The sequence below is a fragment of the Myxocyprinus asiaticus genome, chromosome 33 (genome assembly GCF_019703515.2).
Source record: "Myxocyprinus asiaticus isolate MX2 ecotype Aquarium Trade chromosome 33, UBuf_Myxa_2, whole genome shotgun sequence".
NCBI lineage: Eukaryota > Metazoa > Chordata > Actinopteri > Cypriniformes > Catostomidae > Myxocyprinus > Myxocyprinus asiaticus.
The window spans coordinates 37795940-37821995 of NC_059376.1; the positions used below are offsets into that span (position 1 = coordinate 37795940).

At 37.5% G+C, this 26056-nt stretch overlaps 1 protein-coding gene across 1 annotated transcript in view; it reads right to left on the reverse strand.

Annotated features, from left to right (window-relative positions):
- Positions 1-23700, reverse strand: part of kcnd1 (potassium voltage-gated channel, Shal-related subfamily, member 1) — a 79046-nt gene extending 55346 nt beyond the window's left edge. Inside the window, exons 1-2 of the mRNA XM_051668627.1 lie at positions 23547-23700; positions 20724-22436 (exon numbers count right to left, since the gene is read on the reverse strand). Of these exons, the coding sequence (XP_051524587.1) occupies positions 20724-21838 (1115 nt within the window). The 5' untranslated portion in view covers positions 21839-22436; positions 23547-23700. The remainder of the gene's footprint in view (positions 1-20723; positions 22437-23546) is intronic.
- Between the last annotated feature and the right edge of the window lie 2356 nt (positions 23701-26056).

A 26056-nucleotide genomic window follows, 5' to 3' on the forward strand; every position in this document is an offset into this window, starting at 1 on the left:
AATATGACTATTTAAATATAATATTTGTTTTATATAATAGTAATATAATATATTGTATTACTATTGTATAAAACAAATATAATCCTCAAAATAATAATAATTCAGTATTATATTAAAACAATAAACTTGACTAGGTCACACAGTACGATTTCAGTATTATAATAATATTCAACTGGGTCCCAGAGTGAAGTTGTAGTTTTTGCGAACCATGTTCATTCACAAAAAAAAAAAGTTTTGGTAAAAATATATGTAGGTAAATAATGCTTTTTATTACTGCGTATTTTTGTGTATTGATGCATATAAATGAAAATGATTAAATAGCATTCTTCCTTGTGTTAATTTAGAGGAAAACTGTGGAAGTCATGCCTTTTTTATTTTTTACTAGATTTTTTTCTGTAAGTATTAAGCATTTTGAATCTATTTGGCTACAATTGCTGTTTGGTTAAAAGTAGTCTATGGTTCCTCAGATTTAAAAAAAAAAAAACACTTTTAAGCCATTCCAGAGCAAATATATAACTATAGAGAAATATATTGAATATCTCTACTGACCACTTTATTAGGCACACTTGTACATCTACTTATTCATGCAGTTATCTGATCAGCCAATCATGTGGCAGCAGTGCGATGCATAAAATCATGCAGATATGGGTAAGGAGCTTCATTTAATATTCACATTAACCATCAGAATGGGGAAAACTGGTGATCTCAGTGATTTAGACTGCGGCATGATTGTTGGTGCCAGACGGGCTGGTTTGAGTATTTCTGTAACTGTTGATCTCCTAGGATTTTTCATGCACAACAGCCTCTAGAGTGTATAAAGGATGGTGCGAAAAACAAAAAACATCCAGTGAGTGGCAGTTCTGTGGGCGAAAACAACTTGTTAATGACAGAGGTCAGAGGAGAATGGCCAGACTCGTCCAAGCTGACAGGAAGCTAACCCAAATGAACATGCATTACAACGGTGCTATGCATTTCTGAACATACAACACATCGGACATTGAGGCGGATGAGCTACAGCAGTAGAAGACCCCTCCGGGTACCACTACTGTCAGCTAAGAGCAGGAAACTGAGGCTGCAGTGGGCACAGGCTTACCAAAAATGGACGGTAGACAACTGGATAAACATAGCATGGTCTGATGAATCTCGTTGTCTGCTGAGGTACACAAATGGTAGGCCCACTGCAGCCTCAGCTTTCTGTTCTTGGCTGACAGAAGTGGAACCCGAACATGGTTTTCTCCTGTTGTAGCCATCTGCCTCAAGGTTCGATATGTTGTGCATTCTGAGATGCTATTCTGCTCAATACAATTGTACAGAGGGGTTATCTGAGTTACCATAGCCTTTCTGTCAGCTCAAACCAGTCTGACCATTCTCCGTTGACCTCTCTCATCAACAAGCCGTTTTCAACAGAACTGCCGCTCGTTGGATGTTTTTTGTTTTTCGCACAATTCTCTATTCACTCTAGAGACTGTTGCATGTGAAAATCCTAGGAGATCAGCAGTTACAGAAATAGTCAAACCAGCCCGTCTGGCACCAACAATCATGCCATGTTCGAAATCACTGACATCACATTTTTTTCCCATTCTGACGGTTGATGTGAACATTAATTGAAGCTCCAGACCTGTATCTGCATGATTTTATGCATTACACTGCTGCCACACGACTGGCTGATTAGATAATCACATGAATAAGTAGGTGTACCTAATAAAGTGGTCGATGAGTGTAATATCGCCCAACCCTAAGTTGCATTGTATGATTTGTATTAAGAATTGTTTTACCCTGCTTTACGTGATCCTATCAGAACAGACTTGCAATCCACCATTCACTTTCCAAACATTTGTATCTTAAAGCTCCCAACCAGTCCACCTGGACCATTTATATAAAACAAGCTGCAAAAATTACTCATTCAGAAATTCTAACTTCACATTTCAACACTACTCAGTTTTCAGTAACCTGTTTAATTCTACGGCTCAGAGAGGGTGGAAATGGTCATGTAAATTTAAATTACGACTGTTCTTGGTATAATAAACCTTGACTAACATTATAATTGGACTTAAGGGGAGAAAAGAAAGTTTATCTTTACCACCTGATGCAAGCCAAGACTAAAAGAAGCAAATAAGCCAAAAGGAAAAAGCTATTGTGTCAATGCATGGTGCTGTCCAATTCTTCCCAGCTGACATGCTGGCTACATGCAGACGGTCGAGTGCATGCATCAGAGGTTTAAATTAAACTTGGCTATGGCTGGCCTGCTCCCACACAAAAACATACTCCTGCCCAGTTGTACAAGCACTCAAAATAAAAAAGGATGCATGCCAGCCATTCGTCATGATTACTGTCGGTTCAAGCAGTGGCTGAAAATTAAAGTCTTTTCCAGTCATGCAGAAAGGTGCTAATGGTCTCTGAGATGAAGGGAAAATGGCAGGGACTAAATTTGATTCCACACTTGTTATGAAGGATTCCAAGCAGTGGAAACATCTAATTAAAGATCTCCAGACAGCACATGTGCAATGTGAGTTTAATGTTCGTGTTAAGTATCAGTTCTTGTGTTAGACCTCTGCAAATTAACAGCACAAACTTCTTCTGCAAAAATGGAAAATATACTTTGAGTCTTATACCCTGTAGCTCATGACACCAACATACTGTAAATAGAGCAAATATATTAATGACACAAGGTATATTCAATTCATAACACAATGTTTTTTGTTTTTTTTTCACCCAATTTGGAATGCCCAATTCCCAGTGTGCTTTTTAAGTCCTCGTGGTCGTGTAGTGATTCACCTCAATCCGGGTGGCGGAGGATGAATCCCAGTTGCCTCCGCGTCTGAGACCATCAACCCATGCATCTTATCACGTGGCTTGTTGAGCGTGTTGCCACGGAGTCATTGTCCTCATAATTATAGTTCAACTCAACTCACCACGCGCCCCACCAAGAACAAACCACATTATAGTGACCACGAGGAGGTTACCCCATGTGACTCTACCCTCCCTAGCAACAGGGCCAATTTGGTTGCTTAGGAGACCTGGCTGGAGTCACTCAGTACGCCCTGGGATTCGAACTAGCGAACTGGCGAACTCCAGGGTTGGTAGCCAGCATCTATTACAACTGAGCTACCCAGGCCCCCATAACACATTGTTAATCAAAACATTGGTTGTGTAATCAGGTCAACATTAATAACTCTGTGACCATAATTGTGGCAGTTGGTGTTATGATATAGGGGACACCAATATATTTTTACTATAGTGAATATTTGTTTTTGAAAGTAACAGCCCTCTACACAGAGTAAATCACTCGCATATGCGACTGAATTTCATGCTATGTGACTAAAATATGTCTGTTATTAGCCAGTGGCGAGTAAATATTAAGATTTCACATGCCAGTTATTGAGCAGTATAGTGGCAAAGCACCGAAATCCATTTACTGAATAAGAAGCCAGCGATTATGAAGTTGGATTCAGTCTCATCTTTTACAGCGTGTTGTGTCTTGTGAGCGCGCACTCTTATTTAGCTGCACTTTTCCACGGACTGTCTACACAGACAAGTAACGCGCCTACCCTGTTGAATGGCTGTTGGAAGGTAAAAAGTGTTGCAAATCTCAAGAGCTTGTTGATTTAAGTTTGAGAACTTGTACAATAAATATTTGCACAAGCAAGTCAATTCTTATTGTGCACATAAATGTTTTCATTTGGCTCGTTTCATGTATTTTGTGACCAAAGACGAGATCCACGCACCCCATTTTCATTTCATGTCTCTTTTAATACCCCTTCGGTTATTTAAAGTCAGTTGGTGATCAAAAAGGTAAAAATAAACAGAAATTCTAATAACACATTGCACATATGAGGTAAAACAACTGCAACTTCTCTCTCGTTAATGTGCACTCCACTCATTCAACAGTGAACACTTGTTTGTGGAGCAGCCATTCTCTTAAAGAGACAGTACCAATAAGTTCTTGTTATTCATGTCAATGTAAACTCAATGTAAATCACATAAGTGCATATAAACAAACATGTTACAAAATGTAGTAATGTAGTAGGTGTAATAAATGTGTAAATACATAAATATTTAAAAGGCACAATCATACATTATGAAATATTTTAACTTCAGAAAACACTGTGATTATTAAAGATGCAGTATGTAACAATTTTCATGTAATATTCGCCTTTTTTTTTTTTGCCAATGTGTGAAAGGCTTGTAATGCAACGTAAAAAATGTGTCCTTCCCGGACTTCCTAGGTTGCCTATTAAAGCCTGTATACTGATTTTCATGCAAAGGGAGCGGGTCGGTTTTGCCGGGAAAATCCAAAGGATGTGATGTTTATGCACGCTCCCGAGAGCCTTGCCTCAGTGCTTCTCTTCCGCTATTCAACAGCGACAACTGTCTGCAACATTAGGTAACGTTATCTTAGAGACGGAATCCAGCAAAGGGCTGGCTCCTAGCACAACACCGACTCTTACACAAACTCCGAGTAAGCCAAAAAAACAAAACAAAACAAAAAAACATTTATCTACTGAATCCCATCTGTCTAAGCTGGAACGTGATCGTGGTTGAGCGAAAACTAGAGTGAACATCGGCAGGGCATTTGATTCCTAAAGGGACCTTCGTTCGGTTTTGGGGATCAAAACCGACCCTGAATTGGCATTCTTCTTATTGGACAGGTAAGCTTACATAACTGCAAAGCATGTGAAATATAGTGCCATAAGGATTGATCTGTGTAATTTTAGCTAACTTTATCTTGCCTGCTAACGTTGACGAATTGCAAGCTACCTTGCTTCGTAACTTTTAAATAATTTCAACGATCTTCTCTTTATACTAAAAGTCAGGTATACAGGATAAATTTAAGCAAATATACTGGTTTCTTATATGTAGGGCAACATAAGACATACAAAACATACAATAGTGCAACATAACTGTAAACAGTCTGGTATAGTTCAGTAGTATGTAGATGTATGTGTGTATCAGTATGCTGTGTTAGCTTATAAGTAGTTTTAGTTTAGTCTCAAAGTTTGTAGTATATCGATCATAACTGTAATTTTAATTATGCTACCTCATCTGTCAGCATGATGTCAGTGGATCACGTTCAGTCTCTTTGTACGTTACGTCATTGTTTTGGCTGATGCTTGCTCGCTCGCGTCCCTATGGAGTGTGTGCGCGAGCGCGAGCAACAGGTAGCTGGCTGCAGTTCACTTAACGGCCACAGGTGTCATTAATAACAAGGGATTCTGAATCTTACATACTGTACCTTTAAAGGATTTAACAAAAAAGGCTCATGCTGCATCTATGCAAGGTTTTGGTCATTTTTGCTTAGTAGTTTTGATATTGTAGCACTTAAATTATGTTAAATATTAGGTTCTAACCTTGTAAATATTTTGTTAAAATGACATTTCAAATAGAGGCAACAGCTTGTATCATTATTAAAAATGCAGTTTCATGACATCGTATGAATTGACAGAATGTGAAATTTTTAATATGTGTTTTATTGAAAATGTAAAAATGCAGAAAGTTTTTTGTGAGGGTTAGGGTTAGGGTTAGGGGATAGAATCTATAGTTTGTACAGTATAAAAATCATTATGTCTATGAAGAGTCCTCATAATTATAGCCACACCAACATATGTGTGTGTGTGTGTGTGTGTGTGTGTGTGTGTGTGTGTGTGTGTGTGAAGATGCCCCCTTCTCGATTTATTTAGTATCAGTTTACAGTTGCATTACGCTTATATGTCGTCAAAAGTCTGGCAAGTAATGGGGGCCTGGGTAGCTCAGTGGTAAAATACGCTGGCTACCACCCCTGGAGTTCGCTAGTTCACTAGTTCGCTAGAGTGACTCCAGCCAGGTCTCCTAAGCAACCAAACTGGCCCGGTTGCTAGGGAGGGTAGAGTCACATGGGGTAACCTCCTCGTGGTCGCTATAATGTGGTTCGTTCTCGGTGGGGCGCATGGTGAGTTGAGCGCGGTTGCTGCGGTGGATGGCGTGAAGCCTCCACACGCGCTATGTCTCCGTGGCAACGCGCTCAACAAGCCACGTGATAAGATGCGCGGGTTGACTGTCTCAGACACGGAGGCAACTGAGAGTCGTCCTCCGCCACCCGGACTGAGGCGAATCACTATGCGACCACGAGGACTTAGAGTGCATTGGGAATTGGGCATTCCAAATTGGGAGAAAAAGGGGAAAAAAATCACAAAAAAAAAAAAAAAGACTGCCAATGTACTAGCCAATGGCGATTCATTCACCAAAATGTCTGTAGAGGGTTGAGTAAATTTCTATATAAGTGCATACCTTAAAGTCTTGACTACAAAAGAGCTTTTAAAAAAGTTCAGTTTAACACTTATTTTCATGTCATGTTGTCACACTATTGACCTGTTTCAGTGATGTCACTTTTTTCCTCGCAGCGGCCATATTTGTGACCATCAGCAGAGGAAGCAAAGGCAATGACTGAAAAAACACCCGTGAAACAAATTTATGACATTTATCCTTGTCTTGAGAACACAATTCAACATTTTGGTTAAAATCTGCCATCCAATATGATGATGACTTTAAACTTACAGTTACTGAGAAATAACCCTTGTGACAACTTCCCAATGTGCCTCGGGAATGACATCTTGCCTCAGTGTTCCCTGTAAACAAATTAAAAAACATCTTTTGATTACTTACGAAATGATATTTTTAGGGCTGGGAAAAAAAATCAATTCTGTTACAAATCACAATTCTTGAGCAAAATAATTTTCACACAGCGGCCGCTTGCATCTCTCTCTCTCTCTCTCTCTGGTGTCCCCGGCTCCTCCTTTATCCCCCTCCCACTGATTGGGCAACTCAGCGCCGGGCGTACATCCTCACGGCCCGGCCACGCCCGCATCCTCATCACAGGCGCCAACGTGTGCTGCTCGGTCGTGTCTCGCAGAACACGCGCAAATGGTGAGTTCTCATTTTTTTCTCTGTCAGTCATCTCGGAGCAGTTTGTAAGAATAGTGTTGTCTGTGAGAATGCTGCATAGGAACTCAGACTATCTCTATATTGCAAATAACATGCAATGACATTGGGACTACAGGTGAATCGTCATGTGTGTCATAATTCAGTACAGCCCCAGAAATGGTTCTTGAATAAGTTTACTCTTTAGCCTCCATTAGTATGTTGCAAAATGATCATTATGATAATAGTAATAGCCTATGGTAATGTATATTATATTTTATATTCTAAAATAACTAAATTAGTTTGATAGGTTAAAATGATATATTGTATGTATTTATTTGTTGAATACAAATGGACATAATACAGCCTTATACATGAGTTCCTTTGCACTAACTAGTCCAGACAACGCACTGACATGTCGATTGGTAGTTTTAAACAGGTAGTTTTGCACATCCCTACCTTTTACCTGCAAGTTATATATTACAGAGTGAAACAATTGTCATTTCAGACACAACTGTTCATCAATAGACATTTCTGTCTGAGAAAAAGGAGTTAACAAAGTTTATTTTTATCTTTTTAAGAAGTTTTTATAATCAAACATCAAATCACAATACTTACAGAATCGCAATACATATCGAAACGGCTTTGCAATATCGAATTGGGAGGTCTGTGGCAATTCCTAGCCCTAATGTTTTTGGTGTCCTACCAAAACATTTTATTCTCAAATTTACATCACTGCAAACCATCATTGAGAAGTCAATACAAAGACGTTTGCCTGTTTTATTTTAGGTAACACTGAGTGCTGAGCTTTCCATCCAGAAGTGGACATTTTTAGAGGGCAATAAATCAAAAGAATCAAAGATAAATGTGACAAAACTATCAAAGACCAAATTAATGACTCACAGAATAATTGTATACTAGTTAATAAAGAGAGAAAAAATAGGAGCAGCCAGTAGAGGATGAGATTAGTATTGGGCAGGACTCCCGAACAGAATAGAATAAAATAATAGAATATCCCTATTTTCAACCACTACAACACACTATCCAAAAAGACTGGCACTAAAAAAGCAAGAAGGCATGACATTCCCATAAATGAGAACTTTATACATAAAATGTGCAGCATTTTTACAGAGAATAAGATCTTTAGTTTGAATACATTTCTATTTTAGTCTAAATCTGATTCAGAATTGAGTGATTCACTCTTGGAATTTAATAATTCATTACGTGTAGCAAATCTTTTTTTTTCTACAGGAAAACGTCTGCATCGCTCAGTGAGACAATTATCCATTGCATTCTTCTACAAGTGCTCTAAGTGCATCCCCAGAGCTGGGAAACCATCATGGCAGATTTTCAAACCTGAGCAAACAGAGCCAAGGTGATGTGATCTCATACAAACCTTCACACAACACATGCAGTCTTCAGCGTGTAAATGCATTTGGACTTTCAAGGCCTCATAGGTTTGCAAGCAGGACTGTACAGGGATGATCAGCTCCCTTGCAGCACAGCTGAGCGGAAGAACTTTCCCTCCTGCTAATGTGCTCACTGAGTCACAGACAAGTTTTATTGAGCACTCTCTGTTCTCAATCTGAATATCAACAACATCCTTGTCTCCCCATTCCTCAACAAATAAAATCTCCATTCACAAGGATTCACATTCAAATTAGATTCTCCTGCATATGAAATATCGTATGATGATTGCAGGGGGCAATCATTACAGTACATCAAAATTATTACCTAATAATTACAAACTTCCACCATTTTTTTTTTTTTTTTTTTACTAAGAGTATGAAACCATTGAAATTAAAAAACTTATTCTGAATTTAAAAAAATTTCAACTTTCAATTTTCAGTTTTCTTATTCAGCCTATTTTAGAAACTATTTTCATCACAGAATACCTATCTAAGACATACCGAAGAAACTGAATGGACTGAAAATCACTGAGTTCCATTGGTTTAATAATTTCTTTAAAGGGATAGTTTATCCAAAAATGTAAATCCTGTCATCATTTACTCAACCTAATATTCTTCCAAACGCAAATGATTTGCTTTCTTTCATGGAACACAAAATGAGATATTAGGCAGAATGTTAGTCTCAGTCACCATTCACTTTCATTGCAACTTTTCCATGCAATGAAAGTGAAAGGTGACTGAGACAGTACATTCTTCTAATTTCCATCTCCATTTGTGTTCCACTAAGGAAAGTAAGTCATACAGGTTTGAAAAACATTAGGGTGAGTACATAATGACAGAATTTTACATTTTGGGTAAACTATCCCTTTAACAACAGAAATACGGTGCCCTCTGAACTATAATATATTCTTCTTCAGGCGAGATAAAGCCAAGGAAATATAAAGTATAATTCTGTATTAGCTGCTTTCTACACTCAAGTCTCGTAGAGGGTTTTTAAACACTGCGGCACTTCTCCCTTTCCCCGAGAGCTCCTGTGGGAAAGGTGTGGACTTGCAGGAGAGGAAATGATGTCAACTTTGTCATTTTTCTCCACAAAGGAGGTAAATGGGTCAGGCTCATGCACACAGAAGGACCACAGCCAAGGCCCACCTGACTGAGCAGCTACAATTATTTTTGGATAGGAGGAGGGTGCATGTTGGCCAAGTCGTATCAGGAGTGCTGGAGAACAAGAGAGGAGTTTTTGCAAGGGCACCATGGAAATGGTGCACAGAGCAGAGCAGAGCAAATCGTTTACATGCATTGTTGCTTTGAAACACTTCGATAAAGCAATATCACTATGCTTTTGAGTCTGAATGGTTTATGTACTCCATAAACTCTGTCATAATTTACTCATCATCATGTCATTCCAAACTCGTTTCTTTCTTATGCAGAACACAAAAGAAGATGTTTACATGAATACCTCAGCTCGTCTTTTCAATAGTACGGTAGTGGATAGTGCTTCACTTTAAACCTTTAAAAAAGACCCCAAAAGTATCAAAAAAGCAGTCAATGCGGCTTGTGCGTCATATTCTTCCGAAGGCATTTTTCACTGAATATCTTGACGCCCGCTGCGCATCCATTGCACATTTTTTTGTGCAAAATAATGCATGTTTTCACATGAACATCCATGCTACTGTGAACGACCTTCTCTTATAGCGCAACGGCCGTTTGTTGACTCTAAAGCTGCAGAAATTATGCACTTTACCTTTAAACACCTGTATGAAAAGTGAAAAAATAATCGAGAAGCTCTGGCTTCTTTCTAATCCACCATATGGTACTGAAAGACTCTAATTTAAACCTCAACAAATCCCTTTATCTGTGGCAAATCCAGTTGTGATCGCTTTTCCCTTTAAGATTATGAATCGTCTGTTATTGTCCGACCCCTGAGAGCCGTCGGGACGCCAGTGTGAGTGCCAACTACAGGGCACGATACAACTTCATTTGAGTCCTCTGACTGACAGACAAGAGCACAACTAAACCATGATTACTATTACCTGCCTTCTTTTTCTCAGTATAAGTCATTAAAACAGCCTGAACTGATGAAAATTACACGACTGTACCCTGATCATTTACATCACAACTGCAACGCTCTATCAGTTGAGCTACTGTGCAATTTGATCAAGCTTAAATAAGCTTGTAAATGCAGTTGGTTATGTAATAGAAACATTAAAATGTATCACCTTGTAAGTCATACAGTACAAGTGTTTAGGTGTCATCAGAAAGCATTGTGTGTGGAACAGGGCAAAAAGAAAGTGTCTATGTACTGATATCTGCTGTTTTACTTGTGATTTGTGTGAAAGTGACAGAAGTCATTGTTGTTGTACTGTAGCACCTAGTGTTCATTTCAGCAGAAAATACCACGATATGTACAACGAGCCAAGTAAAAATCATATTGTAAAAATCCAGGTTTTTAACACGATTCTATGAGACCACACTGCATTAAATCAACATGAAACAGAATTCGCAACCAAATTCCCTTCCAAAATGTGTCAAATTTGAGAGTGAAACCAGGTATTCATGTGGATGGGGCCTCCAACTGTATCATTAAGTTGAAGTGGCAAAATAGCTTAAAATGACTAGTTAGATTCTCGCCATTTAAAGCTTACAATATCTAACCTTGATCTCTTCTTCAACACTATCAGGAAATGTGGTGAAATTGGTGTCTGGCAGTAGCTTTAAGGAACAGCTTGTTCCTTGTTCAGAGTCAAGCAGTTTCAGACACCTGACAGCCACACCATAATTAAAGATGGGAAGATCACAGACAGATGATGATCTTGGCTTCACACAACCTCAAATTAATTCAGATTCATCTGCAAGAAGAAGGTTAATCTGATTTAATTTAGCGGCAGAGTAAATCACTTCAACATACATCAATAAATGTGACAGCACACTAAATTATAATACACACAATGTGCAAGCTGCCAAACCCAAAATGTCGATAGACTTATCTTATGAGAAATGATGATGCTAAAGGGATAGTTCTCCCAAAAATTTAAATTTTGTTATCATTTACTAAATCTCATGTTGTTATTAACTTGTATGATTTTTTTAAGCATTTTTGTCTTATGAATGGTAGCAGAACTTTGAAGCTCCATAAAGCACATAAAGGCAGCAAAAAAAGTAATCCATAAGACTCCAGTGGTTAAATCCATGTCTTCAGAAGCTGTATTATAGGTGTGGATAAAAAAACTGATCAATATTTAATTCCTTTTTTACTATAACTGTCCACTTTCACTTCCATATTCTATTCTTTTTCTTTTCTTTTTTCCTTTTTTTTTTTTTTTGTCGATTAACATTCTTTTTGCATATTGACACTACTGGGCAAGGAGGAGAATTTATAGTAAAAAAGGACTTAAATATTGATCTGTTTCTCACCCACACCTATCATATCACTTCTAAAAATATGGATTTAACCACTGTTGTATGTATGGATTGATTTTATGTTGCTTTTATGTGCTTTATGGAGCTTCAAAGTTCTGAACACCATTCACTTGCATTGTGTGGACCAACATAGCTGAAATATTCTTCTAAAAATCTTCATTTATGTTCTGCAGAAGAAAGAAAGTCATACACATCTGGGATGGCATGAGGGTGAGTAAATGATGAGAGAATTTTCCTTTTGGGGTGAACTATCATTTTAAACTTAGAAAAAACTTTTTTCTTTTCTTGTTTTAACATAAAACTAACCTCACTAAATTTTGTTAGAGTTCTCTAACAACAGAACTTAAAGGAATAGTTCACCCAAAAAAGAAAACTGTCTCATCATTTACTCATCCTCATGATAACCCAGATGTGTATGACTTTCATTCATCTGCAGAATACAAATATTTTTAGAAGAATATCTCAGCTCTGTAGGTCCAAACAATGTATGTGAATGGTGAGCAAAATTTTGAAGCTCCAAAAAAGCACATAAAGGCAGCATAAAAGTAACCCATAAAACTCCAATGGTCTAAACCATGTCTTCTGAAGTGATCCAATCGGTTTAAGGAGAGAACAGACCAAAACATTACTCCTTTTTCACTATAAATCTTGAGATCTGTAGTCTTTTTGACTATCATGATTTCAAGCGTGATTATATTTTCTAGCAAGTTCTGACTTTCATTTTAAGATATTTATAATATACAATAAATATAATGTAATAATGCTGAGTGAGAAAATGATTTTGAAGGAGAAATTATGAATCTTTTTCTTGAACTGCACCAAGTCCACACCTGAACTGAAACCCCTGTTGTCAGTTACAGCATTTTCTCTTACAACACAGTGAAATCCCCCAGCCAATAACGCCAGACCTTTTCAGACCAACAAAAAAAAAAGTAAGTGGAACCCGCTCTCTCTAGCACAAGATGAATTAAGTGAAGTGAACCGAGACCAGAACCACATTACATCACTAATACATAATTCTGACAGGTCATCAGTCTGAGGAGGGAAAAATAAATAATAAAATAAAAACCCCAATCCCATCATGGAGCCTGACAGCTTCAATAAAGTGATAAGTTGAGTAGTTTCTGTCAGAGACATTAGCGCTTAGCACGACTGCTGTGAGGTCCCCTGGGTCTTGCATTGTTCAAGGACGATGATTTTTCCCGCTAGACGCTTATATAAGCCAACAGCAGATGGTGCGTGTGGACTCTAGAGAGGGACGATGACGCTGTGGGACAACAAAATTTGTCCTCTTCTAAAGGGAAAGATTAAACTTAGTCCTTAACTGAAATGATTCTGAACAACTCATCTGTTATTGATATATGACTAAACAAGACAAAGAAGTGAAAAAAGAAACAAGGTACTCTGGTAGGTACAGCATAGAGCTGCAATGATAATGGATTAATCAGTCCAGTGTTTCCAAACCTTTTGACCAGCAAATCTGGTCAAAAGATTTTTTCCATGGCTTTTCCAGTAATTTGTGTCAAATGGAAAAGGATTTTTAAAAATACATTTTTACAAATTGCACTCACAAAGAGCAATGGAGAGCTAAAGTGCCCACTCCTTTTTTCAGCCTTGAGTGAGCTTGATTCGTCCATCTGTTATTGTTACTTATACGATGCAATGAGCATGGCTGCAGATCATATAAAAACACTCTCCCCTGCAGAATATTCATTTTTAGCGACAAGAAAACTGATTCTTTGTCAGATAAGAATATCTTAGCTTTCCCTGCAATCTGTGATCAGATTTTAATAAGACATAGCCAGTCATGAAGTCCACCAATAATGTTAGAGTGACAGCAGTAGGAATGCCCACTAGCAGCTTGACAGTACAAACACTAGCGATATCAAACGACAACAAAGTCGCTGCATGTGCATGGGGCTTCAAGTGAATCACAACTTTACAAACTTTGATTTGAAGCAAAAAAGTATTACAAAATTGGACAAATAAACAAAGGTACAAGACTGTCTACATAACGTCTTAAATGAGGGAATGAACTACAATCCCATGAAGCATTGCGAATGATGTAATTGAAATTAAAACGATGGAAAATTACAAACATGTTTATTTAAAGTTGTTGATTATAAGTATAGTATCATTATATCTGAAGTACTGTATATAGCAAAATATTCAGATAAGTCCAAATAAATAGTTTGAGAGTGTCAGGAGGGTGTCATTCACAGTTCGTCATGCAAGTGGGTGGTCACTACATAGCTCTTTTGCCACTGTTTGTTTGCTGCAACTCTCTAATTGGTGGATTTCCCCCTCAGGATCATGGGTAGTGTAGTTCTTCACAAGAAATTCCACTAATAAACATGTTTTATAAATGAAATTGAAATAATGTTCACTGATGATTTTAGCAGAAGCATATACCATAAATCAACAAGCTCTGAGCTCATGATAGGTCTGTGTTTATAGATTTATAAGTTATTGTTAATTATCAAATCCCCTATGGAAAAAAATGAATGTGATTTTCACTTCCAGGACCAGACTGTTGCACTCTATTCTAACTGATGATATGTTTTACAGCTGAGCAAAACTAGAAAAATGTAAAGTATATTCACTGCTGAAATTTACGTGAGTTCTTAGAATTGTTATAAATAATTTATCTGACTTTTCCAGGCCTGGAAATCATAATTTAAAAATGTCCATGTTTTAATTATTTATTTATTTATTGATTATCAGATGAAATGCCAAATTTTAGTTCTTGTATTTAACTGAAAAACATGTTCCTCCACATCTTGCCCAAAGTTCTTATTGACACAATAATTAAAATGAATGTAAATATTTAAATGTACACTTTACATTCAGAGCAAAAAATAAAAGGTTAAAATATAAATGTTAAAATTAAATGGCCTGGTATTTACATGATACTCAAAGTTGCTTTAAAGAATACCATAGAATTATCATTATTTTGGTTACCGATGCCATTGTAGAATTACGCTATTCGTTGTCAGCCATGATTACTGAGTTACAAAGTACTTTTCGAATGGTCATGTGATCTCAACAAGTCAACCCCAATAAGATGACCAGTAAAATAAAACAACTAGATGACAACTGCACATGATTTTAAATGTATTTTTCAAAAGTGCTGTTGTTGTTTTTTTTTTTTTTGTGTGTGTGTGTGGGGGGGTGGACTAATTTAATGAGAAAAAAAACTGAGTGCACCTTTAAGTACTTCTGCCAAGATCACATCGTTAGAATGCAGCTTTTGTAATTTATTACATTGGGCAAAACCCAATGTATCCTGCTTTCTCCTTGGTCGTATTAAATAATAACTTGGAGAGCTCATTAAACATTTAACAAAGTATCCAAATGGAAAGAAGCAGACATCTTAATTCGAAATGCTGCACTGTCAAGGTAAAAGGAGGGAAGGCAAAAAGCTGGATATTAGACCTATTCACCTATTTCACTCGGCTGCCACCACAGACTGACTTAATGACTGCCGATCTAATCTTATACTCATTGAAAGAAAAGAATAGTATCTAAAGAGTTTTTGCAATGTCCCTTTGATCTGTATACATTACTTACCCTCAGGTGAGTAACACAAAAGATGATTTTTTAAATAATATCCTGGCCAACTCTGCCTTATAAGTAAATCAGGGCTGAGTCTGTCAAAGCTCAAAAATGACATAAAAGCACCATAAAAGTAGTCCACATGACTTGTATGCTAAATTCCAAGTCTTCCGAAGCCATTTGATAGTTTTGGTGAGGAATAGATTGAATTTTAAGTTGTTATTCACTGATAATCTTTCCCTTTCAGTAAGCTGTTAACCACTGCAACTCATTGATTCAGTGAGCTGAATTTGAGAACCAGATAAGTCAGATTCATGTACAAATCATTCAGACTGGTTTTGTGAACTGGATCAATTCATTGAAAAGATCCAACTCATAAAAGCAGTTCATATAACTGCTTCTCTCATGTACTTTCATAAATTCATCAAGGAGATCTAAGCTGGAAATCAAGATTTTCAGTTAATAATAACTTAAATTTCACTCTGTTCCTCAAACAATTGCTATCATATGGCTTCAGGAGAATTGGAATATAGCATGACTCACTTCACACTTCATGACACAAAATGAATCATATGGACCACTTTTGTTTTTAACCACTTTTATGATACTTTTGTGTCCTTTTTAAAGCTAGAAAGCTTCAGTTCCCATTGATTGTAAATGTATGAAAACAGAGGGTGAGTAAATGATGACAGAATTTTCTTTTTTAAGTGAACTACTGTATCTGTTGAAGTCGTAGTAATGTGAATTACAATTGGTTGCCATCACAGACTGACTTAATGACTGCCAATCGAATCTTGCACTCATTGAAAGAAAAGAGTCTTTGCTCTCAAAAGAGTCTTTGCTCCTTCTTTTGATCTGCACACATTGCTTGCATTCCTTTATTTGCACAGTAAGACTAAAGCAGTACGTTCATCTGGCTATCATCAAAAGAAAAGCGGCCAGTCAACTCTGGCTAGGCTAAAACTTTAAAGGGGTAGTTTACCCAAAAATACAAATTCTCTCATCAATTCCTCACCCTCATGCCATCCCAGATGTTTATGACTTTCTTTCTTCCGCTGAACACAAACAAAGATTTTTAGAAGAATATTTCAGCTGTGCATGTCCTCACAATGCAAGTGAATGATGATCAGACCTTAGTAGCTCCAAAAATCACATAAAGGCAGCATAAAACTAATCCATAAGATTACAATGGTTAAATCCATATCTTCAGAAGCAATATAACACTGACTGGGTGTTAAATCTCCACTTTCACTTTTACATCTGGAAGTCACACATGGTGCCTGATTAGTTTCACTTTCACATCTGAATTCTTTATATATATATATATATATATATGGTTCTGTTTCTCACCCACACCTATTATATTGCTTCTGAAGATATGCAGAAGTGCATAATTATATTTGGAAAATATGATAATGGGTTGAAAAATTCTATAGTTTTAGGTTCTCTGCTTTCTGTATTCCATGAATATTAACATATAAATGCAAACAGGAAGTGCTGTTTTGCTGAATCTGAAGACTGAACATTGCCTTTATGGTTCCAACATGACCACCTGCAGATTTGATTGTCTTAGGAGACAGCACACAAGGTCACAAGGCTGAATCTATGTAAAAGTAATTAGTATGAGGGTGAAAAGTCACTGATTAGGTTTTCCCAACAAAATCAAAACAGAGTTTTGTGGCTTTTAATCCATGTCTTGTTTTTTAACTGTAACATTTGTAAATTTTTGCTGTTTCATAAATGTTGTGTTTCATTATTGTTTTACTGTTTAAACTTTTCTGAAAAGCCTTTGATAGGCAGTTACAGTAAATGGCAGGCTCCATTGTGACAGCTTACCCCATATAGTGTGACAACATACACTGCTTCTAGGTCATCACAAAAGGTCAACATGTATATGAACTGTAAATTTTTTCCCAGGCAATAATGTTGAAAATGTTCAATAGCTTTTTTTGTAGCCAAAAGTTTATGGTATGTGCCTATAGAGAAACTGAAATACAAATTTCTACTCTGAGAAACATTCACTGGAGGGAAAAGTGTGATAACTAGCCCCAGTCTTCCCTATATAAAAACATAGACTTCTAGATAACAGTATTCCTGCTCAGATACTATCTTCCTCTTCTTGTAATCAACATCCCTGCAGAAACCACTAAAGATTACTTAATGTCTAATATGTGCATGTTAATATATCACAAACTGCTGAAAACCTGATAGCAGGTAATATTTACAGTACATGTGTGTGTGTGTGTGTTTGTGAGTGTGCATTCTGCATGAGTGACTATCATGTAAGCAGGATGGTGTTTTGCTTTAGAGTTTTAATACTCAGCTCCTGACATCTACACGATAAGCTGAAATATTATGACTAATACGTTGGTATTCTCCTACATTTACATAATACATGGGCAGACTAAGATTCCGGTTAAGAAATAGATTGTGGTCATTAACACTAATTTAAATCTGATAACCAAACTTTACCACGGTTTTCCAAATGCCATCACCATTCCACAACTTCCCAGGATCAACATAAATGATGTTGCACCAAATGCAGACACCACTGCCTGGAATTTTAGAATGAAGGTTTGCAGTATACAACGATGAACATTTTAATGTGTAGTATGCTACATTGTTGTCACATAACCTTGCTATGTTGATTTAAATTTTGTTCAATTCAGCAACCAGCTACCATCTTGAAAATAAATATTGAATTTATCATAAAATGTGTGTAAAAGTGTCATAAAGGGATAGTTCACCCAAAAAGTTAAGTTATTAAAATTAGCATATGCACCATAAACATGCATATACTGCAAAAATAGTATGAGTAGTATGGTAGCATGGCATTACTGTACGAACACAGCCTCAGTTTCTCTTTTGTGGTTCTACATATGCTATAATTTGCATCACAATACTCTATAAAATCTAAATTATTCTCATTGCAGCACACAAATTTGTGTGGGTGTTTTCTACCCAACAACAACATGAAAAAATAGGACCATTTTCAGATTTTGCAAAACAGTCAAATGCATCTGGAAAAAGTTACACGCATACACTGAAAAATTACTAAGTCTGTTCTGGTTTCCTCACAGTGAGAGAGCAAACCAGTAGCCATAGTCGTGCCTTAAGACAGCAGAAATAGAGCATAATTCATTTACAGCTCAGAGTTTATGACTCACTATAGAGATCTGTAAAGAGGAATCACTAGAGGAATTTGTCTAAAAAGTGCATTATTTTGGTTTATGTTTAAGATATCACTTAAACACAACAGAAACTTAATGGCACATAATTTAAGATGTGACACAGCATCTCAAACTTAAACTGAACTAGTTCACGCATGATTTGACAAGATATTCTACTGTTTAGAAGCAACAACGTATGCTTAAAGGGGTCATGACATGCCTTTTCAATATTTTAATATGCTTCTTGAGGTGCACTAATAATACTACTATAATGCTACTCCTTTAAGATGCCCTGTTATGATTGGCTCTCTGCTCTTGACTGACCTGCTCTCTCTTTGCCATCTCACTACTTATCGCTACTGGGCGGGGCTACAGAAGTGATAAGGTAAAGTAGGCATTAATGTGTTGTTTTGGAGGCGGTCAGATGAAAATATCTACCACAATGTGACATCACAATGTGGAGGAAGTAGAGAACGAGGTGTTTTGGCAGCTTGGTTTCAACAAATGCTTTTTTTGCAGTGAGGAGTAAGTTTTGAGTTCTGAAACTTACAGATTGTTTTTATAGTACAATGACCTCTTATATGTCAAAAGATCAAGGAAAATTTAATTCCTCATGTCATGACCCCAAAATAACAAGGAAAGGATACCCAGCACAAAAAACTTATGGACAACATACACTGCGTTCCAAATACAAGAGTGTGAATGGACTAAAGTGGACCAAAAAATATATGAGTACACTTTCAAGGTCAGGGTACAGTGAGAATGCAAAAAGAAAGAGTTTTTCTTATGGTCCACTTCAAGAGGTCTTTGGATGTTTGATCAATTTCATATATATACAGTTGTGCTCAAAAGTTTGCATACTCTGGCAGAAATTGTGAAATTTTGGCATTGATTTTGAAAATATGACTGATCATGCAAAATCATGTCTTTTATTAAGAATAGTGATCATATGAAGCCATTTATTATCACATAGTTGTTTGGCTCCTTTTTAAATCATAATGATAACAGAAATCACCCAAATGGCCCTGATCAAAAGTTTACATACCCTTGAATATTTGGTCTTGTTACAGACACACAAGGTGACACACACAGGTTTAAATGGCAATTAAAAGTTAATTTCCCACACCTGTGGCTTTTAAAATTGCAATTAGTGTCTGTGTATAAATAGTCAATGAGTTTGTTAGCTCTCACGTGGATGCACTGAGCAGGCTACATACTGAGCCATGGGGAGCAGAAAAGAACTGTCAAAAGACCTGCGTAACAAGGTAATGGAACTTTATAAAGATGGAAAAGGATATAAAAAGATATCCAAAGCCTTGAAAATGCCAGTCAATATTGTTCAATCACTTATTAAGAAGTGGAAAATTCAGGGATCTCTTGATACCAAGCCAAGGTCAGGTAGACCAAGAAAGATTTCAGCCACAACTGCCAGAAGAATTGTTTGGAATACAAAGAAAAACCCACAGGTAACCTCAGGAGAAATACAGGCTGCTCTGGAAAAAGACGGTGAGGTTTATATATTTGAATTAGAACAATATAAGTTAGGCATTCACAAAAAATTCAAGCAAAAATTTTTTCTTTTTTTTTTTTTCTTGTAAAATAGCACAAGTGGTATGTAATTTATTAATTATATAAGTTGTTTAAGCTTCAAAAGATTAAAAAAAAAATTGTGTGCTGACTCATTTATCTAAATAGTGGTGCTTACATAACGGTCAGATCAATGTTCAATAGGGTTGGCAACTGTCTTATCTTAGCCAGGATGTCCCTTATTTTGGGTGAAATTAAGATGACCTGTATGGGACATCTATTGTCCTGTATTTACAGTAGGCGGTGAAACGTTCTAAAGTGAAGGCATCATGTCCTGTGCTGAAGCATCAAAATGCTTAAGGGGAACGAAAAGATGGCAACCCTAATATTCAGTTGGCTTACATTTTAAAGAAAGGAGAAAGGCCTCATTCGTAATTGCCAGAACATTAATACAACAGCCTCTTTCCATATTCAAACTCATTCTTCGCAGCAAAACTTTCAGAGGAACTTGTATATAAGAACACTGTCAGCATCATAAATGAGGAATGAAGCTGTAAGTGGCTTGGATCACATGGGAATTTTCCAGAGAGTTCTTAATGGATCTCAACTGCTCCTTCCTTAGGTCTTTAAATACTACCACGGAACCGCCTCTTATTTCATTGGAGGCTCACCAGGCATAGAAAACGTTTCTGTGTACACAAGACCCATTCTAAACATCAAGCCACAGATAAAAAGGTAATGGACTTACCCAAGTGTTGTCATGGTGACAATCGTGTACCAGAAGGAGGCCGGGATGCTGGTGAAGTTGGTTCCCTTTGTGCCTTTCTCAGCGTAGAACATAACTGTGGCAAATATGATGATGGCCATGGTGAGTGAGAAGAGGAGAAAGCCCAGCTCGGAAGCACAGCTCTTCAGAGTATAACCCAGGATCCGTAAGCCTTGAGAGTGACGCGAGAACTTGAAGATTCGGAAGACACGGAAGACCCTCAACGTGACGAAGGCTCCACTCACATCCTCATTCTCGGGCATGACCAAGCCGATATAGTAGGGCATGATAGCGACAACGTCAATTACACTCATGACCGAACGCATGAACTTGCAACGACTGGGTGCGGCAAAAAGCCTCATTAGGTACTCAAACGTAAAGATGAGCACACATGCCGTGTCCATGCAGAAGAAGGCCAAAGAGTACTTCTCACCACATGGCAATTCTTTCTTGCTGCCTTTAAGGGGCCGACAGGGAACGGTCTCTACTACGTTCGCGATGACCGAGACGGCAATGAAGAAACCCGTGACGTAATAGAAAACGAGAGCCATGGTGCTCGTGTGGGGGTTTTCGAAAGCTCGCCACAAACGCTCCCGATGTGTGCTGTGTGGTGGCAGAGGTGTATCTGTCGCCATCTCTGCTTCGGTGTCCTCAGCCAAACGTTCCTGGTTTTCCTTCTTTCGGTCCCTGTACTCTTCCATGCAGCAGTCTCCGATAATGTCCGACACGATTCCATAGAAAGCTAGCTCCTCGTCGAAAGCCTGAATGCACTCTTGCCGAGGGTAGTGCAGTTTGCCCGTACGGTAGAAGTTCAATATGTGGCGGAACATCTCGGGGTCCCTGTCAAAGAAATATTCCTGAGTGTCCTCGTTGAAGAAAAATTCCTTTTCCGAGCTGCCTAGCAAGGTGTCGGGATAGCGGTCCAGTGTGTTTTTCCATGTCTGGAAGCGAAAACCGCTAACGTTGACAAAGAGAATCTCGTCATTGCGGCTCTTTTTGTCCACGGGCGGCTTGGGCATAGTTTTCTTCGCCAGAGGAAGCCAACCAACTGCCGCTGCCCTGGCAAAGGGCAGCCATGTCGCCACTCCAGCAGCCATCTTTATTTTGGTTGCTAAACTTTGTTATTACAACAAATACGCCAAATGGAAAAAGGCAGTCAGCTCTGAGGAGTTTTTCGGACCAGGAGGAACAGGTATTTCCAATCTAATCATCCGAGCTAAGGGTCCGAGCACCCAGACTGGTTAGTTGATATAAGTCCTTCAGCTTGTCGGTACATTTATTATGCTAGGAAGGAATCATGGGGTAATGTTTTCATCATCGATGAAAGAGTCTACAAAAGTTGAAACCATTTTAATCTCAGGTAAACTGACTGTCCATATCCCAAAAATGATCCTTAAATGACCCATGAAAATTAGCCAATTCACTAAGATTTTGGCGGCAGACTTTGGCTGTTCAAAGAAACAATTCAGCCTTCTTAAGGACTACTTTTCCTCTGTTGCATTCGTTCTTGTTTTTCCTCTTTTTTGTGCCAATTTCCTGGTTTGATTATAAGATTTATTCCTCGCTTTTTTCTTTTTCTTGCTCCGAGCTTTAAGTGGCAACTCAATTTCAAGAGAGGCAGAGGAGACTTGTTTTGGACAGAGATCTTAGAACCATAGGCGCCTTGATTCCTTGTATGGCCGGTCCTACACGCACCTGTCATGAAACAACATAACAAAACCTTAGATCAAGCACAGTTCTGATGTCTAAGGACAGCGTGGGCCGAAGTAATGTTTCTTGCCCTGCTTGTATTGCGGCAGAGGCTGGTTAAATAAACAAGCCTGAGAGTCAGGATTATATCGTTCATAAGCAACTTCAAGGGAAAATCATGTGCGTTTTGCACTAACTACAAAAAAGATGTGCCAATACAGGAATGCATGTATTGAGATTAATTAAATATCAATAATAATAAAAAAATATTAATTTACAGCAAAATGTGGAATGTGAATATATATATATAAAAAAAAAAAAAAGATCTAATGAAAAACATGCTTTTTGTGCTATGCATTAACTACACGGAAAAAGATGTGCCATTACAGGATTAAGTTTAGAACACAACATGCATTAAGATTAATCACAAATATTTATATTTAATGAAAAACACACAGGAGCTGAAATATTGGGTATGGTTAAGAAACAATATTCTATTCACAAAGAAATTGCTAGCAAAAGCTAATTATTTGCTTTCAGGTGATCAATCAATCAATAATGTGTTCCCCCAGTTCAAAGCAAATGCAACTTCTAAATCTAAATGTATGAATGAATAATCACCCAACTTTTTTAAGAGGGACACCACAAAACTTCATGCCTGCCCTTAAGGGTCCCAGCAGAGGACAGGTGACCCAACCCAGCCCCAACATAATGCGCACTGTATACAACATGCTCTCACAATCAAAAATCAATAACGCATTACTCTACACCTCCTGCACCCTATACAAGAACACAGACACAGATGAAGAACTGTAAATTCAGTTGTGTGTTCGATTTAGTTCACCACTAATGCAGTTCTACACCAAAACACATTATGCAACTTCTTCTTGTATTATTTAAGACTAAAACACATGTTGTAAAGAACTCTGCAGTTGTGCAAAAGCGCATCTTTCTTGCATCTCCTAAAATGCACGTCTCTAAAGTAGCTCCCAAAATTAATGTGATCTGTAAATAAAATGACATAAAAAAGTAATTCCACTCCATAACAAAGTTACAAGCAAAGAGCAGGCTGCTTTCTCTTATAAGTAATGATCCATCTTGAAAGATCTTAGTTACCTCTGAGCAGAGTGGAGAGAGACAATAGAATGAAGAATCCTATGTGACAGAAAGCTGTTTAAAGAAAAAAAGAAAAGAAAGAAGCAGCAATCTCCCTGCAGCAGTTCTGGCATATCGCATACAGCTTGTAAAGGAGCGACCGTAACACCTAGTCCTTCTTCCCTCTCTCTCTCTCTCTCTCTCTCTCTAGTCTCCTCAGCTGCTCTGTTGCGTTCATGCACTGCCTTTCTCTCTTTCGCTCTCACTCATTTGCTTGCTTAACCTCCCCACCATCTTTCTCTACCTCTCTCTCTTTCTCTCTCTACACTTATACACATCCATTTAAAGCTTAATATCTCTTGCAAATGCCTCTCATCCTACAACAGGTCAAAGAGATAGAGGCAAAAGCTCAGGTTTCACACAACCTTGAAAATACAGTATCACAGAATGGACCTGGCTCTTTGTTGCAGCTTTACTGCATACAGACACATTGCATCCGCTCCTCTTTCAACAGATCGTTTCATGTTGCTCCACCTCTCTAAGCAGAGTGGGAGTAGCACGAGAATTGAATTTTTATTTCAGTTTCTTCAACTGCCTTCTGAGCATGATGGAGTTGCCAACACTCTTTTCAAATACAGTTGCAATCAAAATTATTCAACCCCCCCCCCATGACAGTAAGGATTTACAAAGGTAAGCTTTTCTGATGACCCAGAATTTTTAAACTTTACATCTATATCAGTTGAGTGACACATTCAAAGTCATTGTGTGAATATATAACCTAATATTTCTAAATAGCAGAATTTTTTTAAAAATACAGCCATGTCATAATTACTCAACCCCTATTGCATGTAGCTGTTTCTGAAATATGTAAGGCTACACAAGTAATTGTTTTAAAACTAAATTAAGTCGTCAGTCTGCAATGGCACTTATTTTAGTTTTAAAATTTAAGTTTAGCGTTGTAAGCAAAATTGTATTTCTATGCAAAAAATGCAATTAAAAATAAGCTGTCTCAAAAGCTAATAGAGGAGATTATTTCATTACACAAGAAAGGTCATGGCTAAAAGTACATTTCCAAGGCACTTCAATTTCCAATAGACAAAGTTGGCAGCACCATTCATACATTTTTTTAAATATGGTGCAACAGCAACCTTCTTGGGGTGTGGAAGAAAGCAAAACTTCACCAAGGGACATGTTGACTCCAGCTGACTGAATATTCAAGAAGTAATTAGGAAAGAACTGTGGAGTCCTGGAAGAAGGTTTTATATACGTATTACACTAAACTGAAAATGAGTTTTAGACCCATGGGTCAGCAGTACGTCTGGAGTAAGATGACAAGGAGATGACAAGAATGACACCATCCCCACAGTCAAGCATGGAGGTGGGTCAGTCCTGTTATGGGGGTGTTTTGCAGCTGCAGGAAATGGCTATCCTGATTATGTGACTGACACCATGGATTCTTTCAGGTATCAGGCCATTTTGGCATGAAAAATGTGATGCCTTCAGTGTGTAAATTGAAGCTCGTGATCACTGGACTTTCCAGCAAGACAATAACACCAAGGATACATCCAAGTTGTCCAAAATCTGGTTCAGGGATAGGTCGTGGAATGTCCTTAAATGGCCCTTTCAGTCCATCATTAAAATTCCATTGCAAACCTTTGTTGGGATTTCAAGGAAGCAGTGGCAGCACAGAAAGCAAAGAATGTCAATTAGCTGGAAGCTTTTGCTCCTGAGAAATGTGTAAAAATTCTAACAGAGAGGTGTCCGAAGCCTGAGAACACTTACCTGAAACATTTATTTGCTGTTACTAAGGATAAAGGATGCTCCACAAATGATTGACTTTGGGGGTTGAATATTTTTGACATGACATTTGTGTTATTTTAAAATTTTGGTAAACTGAACTCTTTGTTCTCAAAATCAATCAAATGTGTATTAAAAACTTACTTTGACTGTTTACTGAGGTTTTAGTTGATGTGTTTTAATTCACATCACCAGAATGTATTGCTGGTTAGGGGGGTTGAATAATTTTTATTGCAACTGTATCTTTACAAATCTTTAAAAGAAGATACATTTTCTTGAGAAGCAAAATTGTGTGAGATATTGATTCTCTGTTTTCAGAGAAAATATCTTGAATTAGGTTTATTCCTCTCACCCCATTGGCATTTTTTTTTTTCTTCTTGTTTTAAGCATAAACTTCAGTAAATCTTGTTAGACTTATGCTTAAAACAACAACAACAACAATAATAATAATAATAATAATAATAATAATAATAATAATAATAAACATTTGCATTGGGTTAAAGGAATATTTCACCCAAAGATGAAAATTCAGTCATTATTTACTCATCCTAATGATGCTTTAAACCTGTCTGATTTTCTTTCTTCCTTGGTACACAAAAGGTGAATTTTTAATAAGCCTTCACCAACCCGATCTCATGAAAATTCGTACATCATTTACGAATTGGCTATTTTGTATGGTCGTATGTTGTTCGCATAAACTCGTACGACTTCATCACGTGCAAATTCCCAGATGT